At 35.8% G+C, this 10,596-nt stretch overlaps 2 protein-coding genes across 2 annotated transcripts; both read left to right on the top strand.

The window, feature by feature from the left end:
- Nucleotides 1–414: 414 nt before the first annotated feature.
- On the top strand, nt 415–1,533 carry LOC116015048. The gene is made up of 2 exons (XM_031255043.1): nt 415–585; nt 700–1,533. The coding sequence occupies exons 1-2, from the start codon at nt 415–417 to the stop codon at nt 1,531–1,533; spliced, it is 1,005 nt and encodes a 334-aa protein (XP_031110903.1).
- A 637-nt stretch (nt 1,534–2,170) lies between these two features.
- Nucleotides 2,171–3,289, top strand: LOC116015040. The gene is made up of 2 exons (XM_031255026.1): nt 2,171–2,341; nt 2,456–3,289. Exons 1-2 carry the CDS (start codon nt 2,171–2,173, stop codon nt 3,287–3,289), a joined length of 1,005 nt encoding a protein of 334 aa, XP_031110886.1.
- The last annotated feature ends 7,307 nt before the right edge of the window (nt 3,290–10,596 follow it).

Raw genomic sequence — 10,596 nt, 5'->3', positions numbered from 1 at the left:
AACCGCGGTGAGGATGTGATATTTTTGCATATTTGGTTGCATATCATTCTTTGATTATTGATTATTTACCTTGATATGTTGAAACTTGGTGGACTGTTGAAGTTTGGATGATTTTTCTATATGGTGGAAATTTTGTGTCTTAATAAATGGTGGACTTGTTTATTTGGCTGAGCATGAAAGTTGGACCACTTTGAAATATTGAATTGCTATGGGTACTTGAATGATTGTGAATTATTTGGTTATTTATTTTGTTGATATCTTTATTAGAGACCTGTTTGGTAGTAGTGGATTTGTTAAAACCTATAGTGATGGTATTTCGCTAGTGGCCCTCTCTTTGGATGCTGGATTAAGCATTTGAATTTAGTGCAACCCCTCCAGCGGTAACGCTGTTAATTGTGTTGTAGAAGAATCATCATGCCACCTAGAAGAGATACCGCAGTTAACAGAAGTGGTAATGGTGGGAATGAGGCTAACGCTCCCACTAATGCTCAACTGGCTCATGGACTTCAACAGCTGACACAATTGACTCAGACTTTGGGTGCTACACTACTTCAAAATGGCAATGGAAACGACGTTGCTAAAAAGGTTGCTAGTCGCAATCCTCCTTTTTATGGCGGACAAGAAGATCCTCGTGTGCTTGAAGATTGGATAAGAGCTTTTGATAAATTGTTGGATACTATTGGTTGTCCTGCAGATTAGAAGGTGGAGGCTGCTGTGTACTACTTGCAACAAGAAGCTGTTATTTGGTGGGCAAATAATGGGCACGTTCTTCGTCAACAACCTGACTTTGACTGGGAGGCCTTCAAGACTGCTATGAGGGATCGATTCTACCCTGAGCATGTTAAGGCTACAATGTATGAGGAGTTCTTGCACTTGAAGCAAGGCAATTTATCTGTGCAAGAGTATCATGCAAAATTCTTAGAGCTTGCTCGTTTTGCATCTAAGTTGGTCCCTGATGAGGTTAGCAAGGCAGAGAAATTCATTAGGGGACTAACTTTTGGGATTCAAAAGGTGATTTGCGTCCTTGGATGTCAAACACTGAATGAGGCATACAAAAAGGCTGCTAACCTTTACCGTGTGGAATTAATTCAAAGAGAAGCCAACGTGAAGAGTAGGAGGAGAATGGAGAGTAATGAGGAAGAAAACAAACAAGGGGATAAAAGGCCAAGGTTCAACAATCAAGGGTCAAATAAAGGATTTCAAAACAATAAGGGTAATGCAGGTTATCGTGGTGACAATAGGCAAGGAAATCAAGGGCAGAAACACAATGGAACAGAGAAGTATCACTACTGCAAGAGATGTGGAAATGGACACCCTGGGAAGGATTGCCAAGGAAATCTAGTGAAATGCTTCAAATGCCAAAAGATGGGACATCGAGCGTATGAATGTCATTTAGAACTAAATGGGAACAATCAAGCAACAGATAATGGAGGTCAAAATACCAATGATGGGAAGAACAATCGAGGGAGGATCTTCGTCATGAGTAGAGCTCAGGCTGAGGCCAGTGGTGTGGTTTCTCGTGATGTTGTGTGATGTAATGGCACGAGAGCAAACCACCAAGAGACATATTCATCTAATTGTTTGCTAGTTAATTGGTTTACTAGTTCGTTTAGATTTGATTATATTAGCTCGTGAGACATTGCATATTTAATTGCTTATGTTATTTTCTTTGATTTGTGATATTTGGTACGTGTTGCAGTGTGTTTAATTTGGACTTGGTGGTTTTTATTTTTTTTTGGTGAAGGTTAATTATTAGGCTCATTGTTTAATTTCTAAGTGGTAATGCTTCGGGGACGAACCATCCTTTAAGAGGGGTAGAGTGTGATACCCCGGTTATTTGAATATTTTGATTATAAATATTAGTTAATATTTTGGTAAACTATTTTACTATATAGAAATTAATTTTAAAATATTATAGTATATCATCTGTAATTATATTACGTTGCTAATAANATTGAATTGCTATGGGTACTTGAATGATTGTGAATTATTTGGTTATTTATTTTGTTGATATCTTTATTAGAGACCTGTTTGGTAGTAGTGGATTTGTTAAAACCTATAGTGATGGTATTTCGCTAGTGGCCCTCTCTTTGGATGCTGGATTAAGCATTTGAATTTAGTGCAACCCCTCCAGCGGTAACGCTGTTAATTGTGTTGTAGAAGAATCATCATGCCACCTAGAAGAGATACCGCAGTTAACAGAAGTGGTAATGGTGGGAATGAGGCTAACGCTCCCACTAATGCTCAACTGGCTCATGGACTTCAACAGCTGACACAATTGACTCAGACTTTGGGTGCTACACTACTTCAAAATGGCAATGGAAACGACGTTGCTAAAAAGGTTGCTAGTCGCAATCCTCCTTTTTATGGCGGACAAGAAGATCCTCGTGTGCTTGAAGATTGGATAAGAGCTTTTGATAAATTGTTGGATACTATTGGTTGTCCTGCAGATTAGAAGGTGGAGGCTGCTGTGTACTACTTGCAACAAGAAGCTGTTATTTGGTGGGCAAATAATGGGCACGTTCTTCGTCAACAACCTGACTTTGACTGGGAGGCCTTCAAGACTGCTATGAGGGATCGATTCTACCCTGAGCATGTTAAGGCTACAATGTATGAGGAGTTCTTGCACTTGAAGCAAGGCAATTTATCTGTGCAAGAGTATCATGCAAAATTCTTAGAGCTTGCTCGTTTTGCATCTAAGTTGGTCCCTGATGAGGTTAGCAAGGCAGAGAAATTCATTAGGGGACTAACTTTTGGGATTCAAAAGGTGATTTGCGTCCTTGGATGTCAAACACTGAATGAGGCATACAAAAAGGCTGCTAACCTTTACCGTGTGGAATTAATTCAAAGAGAAGCCAACGTGAAGAGTAGGAGGAGAATGGAGAGTAATGAGGAAGAAAACAAACAAGGGGATAAAAGGCCAAGGTTCAACAATCAAGGGTCAAATAAAGGATTTCAAAACAATAAGGGTAATGCAGGTTATCGTGGTGACAATAGGCAAGGAAATCAAGGGCAGAAACACAATGGAACAGAGAAGTATCACTACTGCAAGAGATGTGGAAATGGACACCCTGGGAAGGATTGCCAAGGAAATCTAGTGAAATGCTTCAAATGCCAAAAGATGGGACATCGAGCGTATGAATGTCATTTAGAACTAAATGGGAACAATCAAGCAACAGATAATGGAGGTCAAAATACCAATGATGGGAAGAACAATCGAGGGAGGATCTTCGTCATGAGTAGAGCTCAGGCTGAGGCCAGTGGTGTGGTTTCTCGTGATGTTGTGTGATGTAATGGCACGAGAGCAAACCACCAAGAGACATATTCATCTAATTGTTTGCTAGTTAATTGGTTTACTAGTTCGTTTAGATTTGATTATATTAGCTCGTGAGACATTGCATATTTAATTGCTTATGTTATTTTCTTTGATTTGTGATATTTGGTACGTGTTGCAGTGTGTTTAATTTGGACTTGGTGGTTTTTATTTTTTTTTGGTGAAGGTTAATTATTAGGCTCATTGTTTAATTTCTAAGTGGTAATGCTTCGGGGACGAACCATCCTTTAAGAGGGGTAGAGTGTGATACCCCGGTTATTTGAATATTTTGATTATAAATATTAGTTAATATTTTGGTAAACTATTTTACTATATAGAAATTAATTTTAAAATATTATAGTATATCATCTGTAATATAGAAATTAATTTTAAAATATTATAGTATATCATCTGTAATTATATTACGTTGCTAATAAATTATTTGGTTATATTTGGTAATTATATTACGTTGCTAATAAATTATTTGGTTATATTTGACCAAAAAATATTTTGAGAATATTTTGTTAATATTATATTATCTTAATATATTTTCTTAATTAACCTTATATATGGTGAACTTGGTTATGTTTTGCTAATTACCTAGAATACTCACGCTTCTTTCCATATTCTACGTATATCCCAATTGGTGATTATGTATCATTAGCTTATCAATTTATCTCATCCTAATTTGTCATCCTTATTATTAGCAATTCTAATAATTTCCTATTTTGATATATGTATTTATATGTTGTAGCGTACAGTTAGAAGTATATATATATGTTAGTATATTTTCTCTCGAATCTAAACATATGTATGATACATAGTTAGTGTATATGATGTACCGTCCGTGTGTACATACACATAATATTCTTAGACTATTCCTATATATATCATTATGAGATTGGCAGTTATAATATCCTACATATTCCTTTCCTAAATACCATCACTAATGCCATTATATTCTCATCACTATCCCCTTTCCATCCTAATTCTACTACAGTGTTTCTTTCTTCCTCCCTTTTCCCCATTCACGTCTAGTAAAAAAGAAAAAAAATAGCTTAGTCTTCTTTTCTTCATTGATTGAAGTCTTCTCCCTTGCCATCATCGAGTCAAGAGTTAGCAGACAAGGATCATCAACTCAAGATGTTTCGGGTGTGGCTAGTGAATTTTCAACTTCTAGAGTAAGATTTATGTCTACTCAAAATTTATTTACCCCACAATAAAAATTCATTTTTTTAAGTGTTTATGTGCAAAACATTTGTTCAAAAATCTGTCAAGAATTTATTTAATTAGCATTTGTATATTTACTATGTGATCTTTGACCTTCGTGAAAGTTGTGTTTAATATGTAAATTTACCTAAGTAATCATATATTAGCATGAAATTATAGTCTGTATGTAGTCTTGTATAGCATGTTATGGGAATATATATGATCTATGGATAAGTTCATTAGGTATGTTAATTCGTACATACATATGAAAAAAAATATATTGTATTGTGTTTAATGATTAAACTTAATCTATAATAAATGTTGTATGTATGAATTCATGTACATATGCCTATAATTTTGTGAATGGTGGATCTTATACGTGCATATGTGTTCGCATATACATATACTGTTGGTGTGTATTTACATATAGCTAGCATAGTAGTGGTATGCTATATGTGTATAGTTAATTTATTTTTATATATGTATATCTACTAAATATCATAATCTGTGCATATATAAATATATGATTAGTGTCCTACATCTATGTAATTAGTATATACGGCATAGTATAAATGGTAGTATAATGACGATTCGTATAATTATAAAAACGTTTTTGTGTTGGATGTTAGTAAATTTTAGTATATTGTATACTGTGTAAACATATTGGTACATGGTATAAATATTATATTTAATATTTTGGTCATGGAGGATTTGTGCCTGGGTTAATCTTGTGAGGTTGGTCTCTCACGTTTGGTTGTGGATTACTATAATATACCGGTGTGGGGTTGGTTTCTCACATTTGGTTATAATTATTATTATCATATATGTTGTGAGGTTGGTCTCTCACATTTGAGTTCGTTCTACCCATTGCGGTTGGTCTCTCAATGGGGGTATGCATACTTAAAGAATTGATCTCGAGCCAATTGGGTTGGTCTCTGGTTGGTTCTTTTGGTCACTGGAGCCGAAGTAATGGCTCTTGCTAGGTATTTCTCTTCCTCATTGACTTGTGGTAAAAAAAAATAATAATAAAAAAAAGAGATTAAATCCTATTATTGATCAAAGTGGTAAAACGTGGAAGTTATAGAGTTGTATGTGAAATTATAAATTACGATAATTATTATGTGATTGAGTTGGTAATTTGTCGTAAAGTGTGAAAATTATACTTGAATGAAACATTCTAATTCACGGAATATGTTAAGGGGTTAATGTGGAATTATGTGCACCAAGATGTTACGTGTTATGTGTAAATTATTTTATGGGGTGGAGTAAGTCTTACCAGCTGTAATGCTGACTTTGTTTTCCCCCTTAGTTATTTTGCAGGTATTGTTGCATGACAATTTGGAGCATTGAGCATGAGAGTGATTTGAAGTTTCCTAATAGTTCTTTTAAAGTGTTTTTCTTTATTAGATAATTTAGAAGTTCACCTAGACAACTGTATTTAATTTATTATCTTAGTAGTAGTTGTGGAATATTTTTGTAAGTTTGTTTTAGCCTGTGCGTTTGGGTATAGGTAGTTATCCAAACGTGGCGGTAGCACCCCGTTTTCCTCGATTTGTTTTTTGCTTCTGCAATTTAAACAATGGTTTCCTAATTAAATAAAAATAAAAATTTTAAATTTATCTTGGATTTTAGTTTTTGGAAAATGGGGGTGTTACACTGTGATTGGGCATTCTTTGCTTCTGTGATTGGGCATTCATTTGCCTCTGTGATTGGCATTCATTTGCCTATGTGTTTGGGCATTCATCTGCCTCTGTGTTTGGGCACTCTTCGCCTTTGTGATTGGGCACCATTTGCCTTTGTGATTGGGCACCATCTGCCTCTGTGTTTTGGGCACCATTTGCCTCTGTGTTTGGGCTTTTGCCTCTGTGAACTAACTTTGGGTTTGATGGTTGGTATGAGGGATAGTATTTTGGTTGGAAGGTAAGGTTTGGTGCTTATCCTTGGGTTGAGGTTTGTTTGGTTCTTTATGGATTCTTGAGTTGTATTGTATCTCGTGGTTACTAGTTATTCCTTGATATATTGCGGTTTGGTTGTTTTTTGTGAGTATTCGATTGAGTTTATGATTTGGTTGATATTCCGTTATAGAATTGTTGTTTTGTACAATTCGGTTGGATATTGGTATTGTTTGGAAAGTCCTTGGTTTATTATTTATTCAGCGTATTGTTGTTGAGTATCCGTTTTAACTAAAGAACAGTTTGTTGGTGTGTATATTCTATATGGGTGCGTAAACCTATTTACAAGCTTACTATATATGTACGTTTCTCACGAGTGTGAGTGGGTGTTGCTTAGCAGTCTTTTGCTAATGGTTTCTTACATGTTTTCCAGGTATGGAGTAAGTCTAAGCGAGAGTGCGTTAGAACTTAACGTTATGAGACCGCTTAGACTAGCTTATGATGTTTAGACTTTATGTTTTGGGCCTGTGTGCCTATGTTGAGATTATATACTCTTGATTAGATTCTTGTTATGATGACATCGTTTTGAGGATTTATACTTTATGCAGTTCAGTTTTAGATAGCCTGTGCATCTAGGCCGTATTTTTCTTACCTAGATGTGGCATGATACCCCTTAGGCTATAAATCGGTTCCGCTATGTTGTGTTTGATAGTTGAGATAGGCAGCTTTTATGTTAAAGTTTTAGCTATCTCAGCTTGTGAAAGGTTGGGGTGTCACAGTGGTGGTGGTGATTGTAATGGTGTGGGGAGGGGGGGTGGTTGTGGTGATGGTGTGGTGGTAGCGATGATGGTGGTGTGGCGGTAGTGGTTATGGTGGTGGTGTGGGGTGGTGGTGGCGGTAATAATAATTCAGAAACTAGGTATAGTTTGAAAAGAGATAAGAGGATAAAGACGGTGTTAGGAACAAGTGTAATAGTTAGATTTTGATGATACCAAACAAGTTAGGAAGTTTAGGTCTCCTATTATTTTTCATTTTCTAGATTTAGGAATTTCTAATGTAAATCTAAAAGATCAACTTTAGAAATTAACTTTACTAACCGAAAGTAAACTCAATTTCAAAAGTAATTAAGCTCAGGATAGTCAAGCATTGTAAGGTTGTGAATAGTAAGTTTGGAAATGTTAATCTTCGAGAAGTCAAGACCCAAAAAGCTAAAGCTCGAGAAGTAGAAGAGTTGAAGATTCGAAGAGTTCAAGACCGGAAGGTTAAATGGTCGAAAAGTGAATGGTAAACATTGATCGGAAAGTAAAACTAACCGAATAGTTCATTACTTTCGAAAAGTTAAGAGGATTGATTACTAGTAAAATCATGTCTGAATGGTTGTTGAGGTATGACATGGAAAGTAACTCCAAAAAGTAAATGATTACTTTACGGAGAGTTTTAAGACATTCTCTAATTGAATAGTGATCAACCTCAAAATGCATGTCAAACAAGAAGAATGTAACCAAGGTTAAAAAACTCCTGGGTATACATCCGAATGAAGTTTTCCATAAATGGCCAATGGAAAAAGGTGTATCATAGAAAGTAAGGCATCAGGTGCTAAAAGCAAAGCAACGTTGAAAATCTAACAAAAACAACCAAATCAATATCCACTGGTCAATGGTCATTATATTATACGATGTATAATAGGCAATTTGAATTTTTTTCTCCCCAACGAACATTTTCCAATGGGTCTATAAATACCTCCATTCCAAGCAAAACGAGGTGCTAGTCTTTTGATACGAGAAAATATACAAGTGGATACAAGCAAGCTTAAGCGCAATCTAAAACTAACTAGTGAGAGAGAAGAATAGTTGAATTTCAAATCAAACTCAAGACTTCGGTGAAGCAAAATAAGAATCACAAGCTAAGTCTACATAGTTGAAGAATTAGAACAGTATTTTGTTCAATCAACTCACCTCTACTTGGAAAGTAGAAAGAGGCGGAATAACAAGAAAGTATATCTTGTGAAAACCCTAAGACTTGAGGCCGGTTTTGTAATCAAGGCTCAAGTTCTCGTTTATTGTACTAAAGTGCGATAGTGTAATCCTACTAGGATTTTTATGAGAAGAGTGGAGTATGTTAGGAACATTTTGTAATTAGATTTTGATGATACTAAATGATTAGGAGTTTTAGTCCCCAACTTAGTTTATTTTCTAGACTTAGATTGCTTCTACTCAAACTTCGAATAGTCTGAATTGTAACTCAAGAAGTCACACTTCGAATAGACAAATGAATTCAAATGATAACTCAAAAGATTATGTAACACCCCGGCCTGGCTATACCGTACATCCGGAGTAGTTACCGTCACACCTAGATTGAACCCTGTCAGATCAAGAAAGAGTCCACTCTAGATGCACAGGCTAAAGAAGGAATCTGATTCACACATTTTCTACCCGACATAATTATATATATATATATATATTGCAGCAGAAAGAAACAAAAGGTAGCTAGGTTAGTTACGAATATATACAGGGATTGACCTCTAGGGTCCAAAAACATAGAAGTTCATGTAGGTTACAACCTTACTAGCCAACTAACACTACTGTGGCTACAAAAGATATACACACAAAAAGAGTTGTTCTAGACTTTCCCCCAAAACACGTCATCTAATCTAAAGGACGGTACACCGGTCTTGTGTACGTCCCCCATACCAGGTGTCATTCACCTGCGAATCAAGTGAGGTGATCTAGGAAGTAGCACGGGATGTTTACCATGGACCACTCATCCCAAAACTCCGGAGGACTGGGGTCCCACGGGTAGGGATAAAAGACAACAAACTCCAGGGGATTACTCCCCTCTAACACTTCCATGGGGTAGAATCCATGCCTAGCTTGGGCTCTATTAAGAAAACTCGGCGGTCCACTGGGAACAGGAGTGTAAGCGGGTGCAGTAGGATAAGCTGGAGGAGGACTATACGTCGGAGAGGGAGGAGCAGGGGCGTAACCAGGAGCGTAGGGGTCATCGCCTAACAGGAATTGTTCATAATCATCGAACTCCACTATTGGGAACATAAACTCGGCGAATAGACTTCGCCCCTTTTAGTATGAACTGATCATACGATATAAACAACCACTGGGAAATGGCATTTAAGCTCGCTTCATCCCGTAGGCTAATCAAGGTCCTCCTCAACTTACTTAGAAACTAAGGTTTTGGAAAACATTTTCCTTTCTTTAGTTTTTCTTTCTTAAATCATTCCTTTTGGGCATATTTCATATTTTTAGTCCAATACTTGAAATTGGCTACCTCGTTAGCCCAAGATGGTGATTTTGTTTAAAATGGATTTTTCAGAATACTTTCAATGCCCGCAGGCTTTCCAAATACCATTTTCTCATCTTTCAAGTAAGGTACCCACTTACTAATAGTGACATTTTCCTCAAACAAAAATAAGATTTTTGACAACCTATTTACCAAAATGGCATACATCCTTCGACGTAAGTTTCATAAATATTTTTATTTGCCCAAAGGCTTTTCAAGCATAGTTCCCAAAATCATTTGCACATCTTACCACTTCATCATATACAATACTAGTAACACAAAACACACTTTATGCACATGTACGTATCATCTATACATATTACTCATAGGTAGCCAGCATATACAACATAACCTCTTCCTTATACATACTTACACATATAGGTATATTCATATGCATATTCATCCTTTATGGTACTTATACATATATATATATCTCACGTGTATATGTATATATATACAAAGATTTTCTTTTTATTTTTCTTACAATATTTTACACACATATGTGAATTACTTGAACCGAGAATATATATATACATCTATAACATATACTACCCACCTAGTTATATACTTATATTTCCTACTAACACTTACATATATCCATATATTTAACACAAAGCTCATAAATTCCTATTTCAACTATCAATCATCAAATCTTAGGTGACAAAACCAACTTAAGGGATTTCTTACCTCTTGGGTGAAGCACTTTTGCAATAATAGCTTAGAACCTTTCCTCAATTCTTTCACCAAAAATTCCTAAGCAAAACATACCACCATAACAATAATTTTTAAGAGATTTTAACCTATAGTTAGGTTCTAGGGAAGAAAACAAAGCTTTTAACCGAACAAAAATAGATATTTACCGAATATTTGTGGTCTTGATGAAGGATT

The sequence above is a fragment of the Ipomoea triloba genome, chromosome 4 (genome assembly GCF_003576645.1).
Source record: "Ipomoea triloba cultivar NCNSP0323 chromosome 4, ASM357664v1".
NCBI lineage: Eukaryota > Viridiplantae > Streptophyta > Magnoliopsida > Solanales > Convolvulaceae > Ipomoea > Ipomoea triloba.
Note: the sequence above shows the minus strand (reverse complement) of the source record. Positions and strands in the feature narration are given on the sequence as shown.

Coding starts and splice junctions, on each gene's coding strand:
- LOC116015048 (XM_031255043.1), top strand. CDS start 415: ATGCCACCTAGAAGAGATACCGCAGTTAACAGAAGTGGTAATGGTGGG. Junction 586..699: donor GAAACGACGTTGCTAAAAAG/GTTGCTAGTCGC, acceptor CCTGCAGATTAG/AAGGTGGAGGCTGCTGTGTA.
- LOC116015040 (XM_031255026.1), top strand. CDS start 2,171: ATGCCACCTAGAAGAGATACCGCAGTTAACAGAAGTGGTAATGGTGGG. Junction 2,342..2,455: donor GAAACGACGTTGCTAAAAAG/GTTGCTAGTCGC, acceptor CCTGCAGATTAG/AAGGTGGAGGCTGCTGTGTA.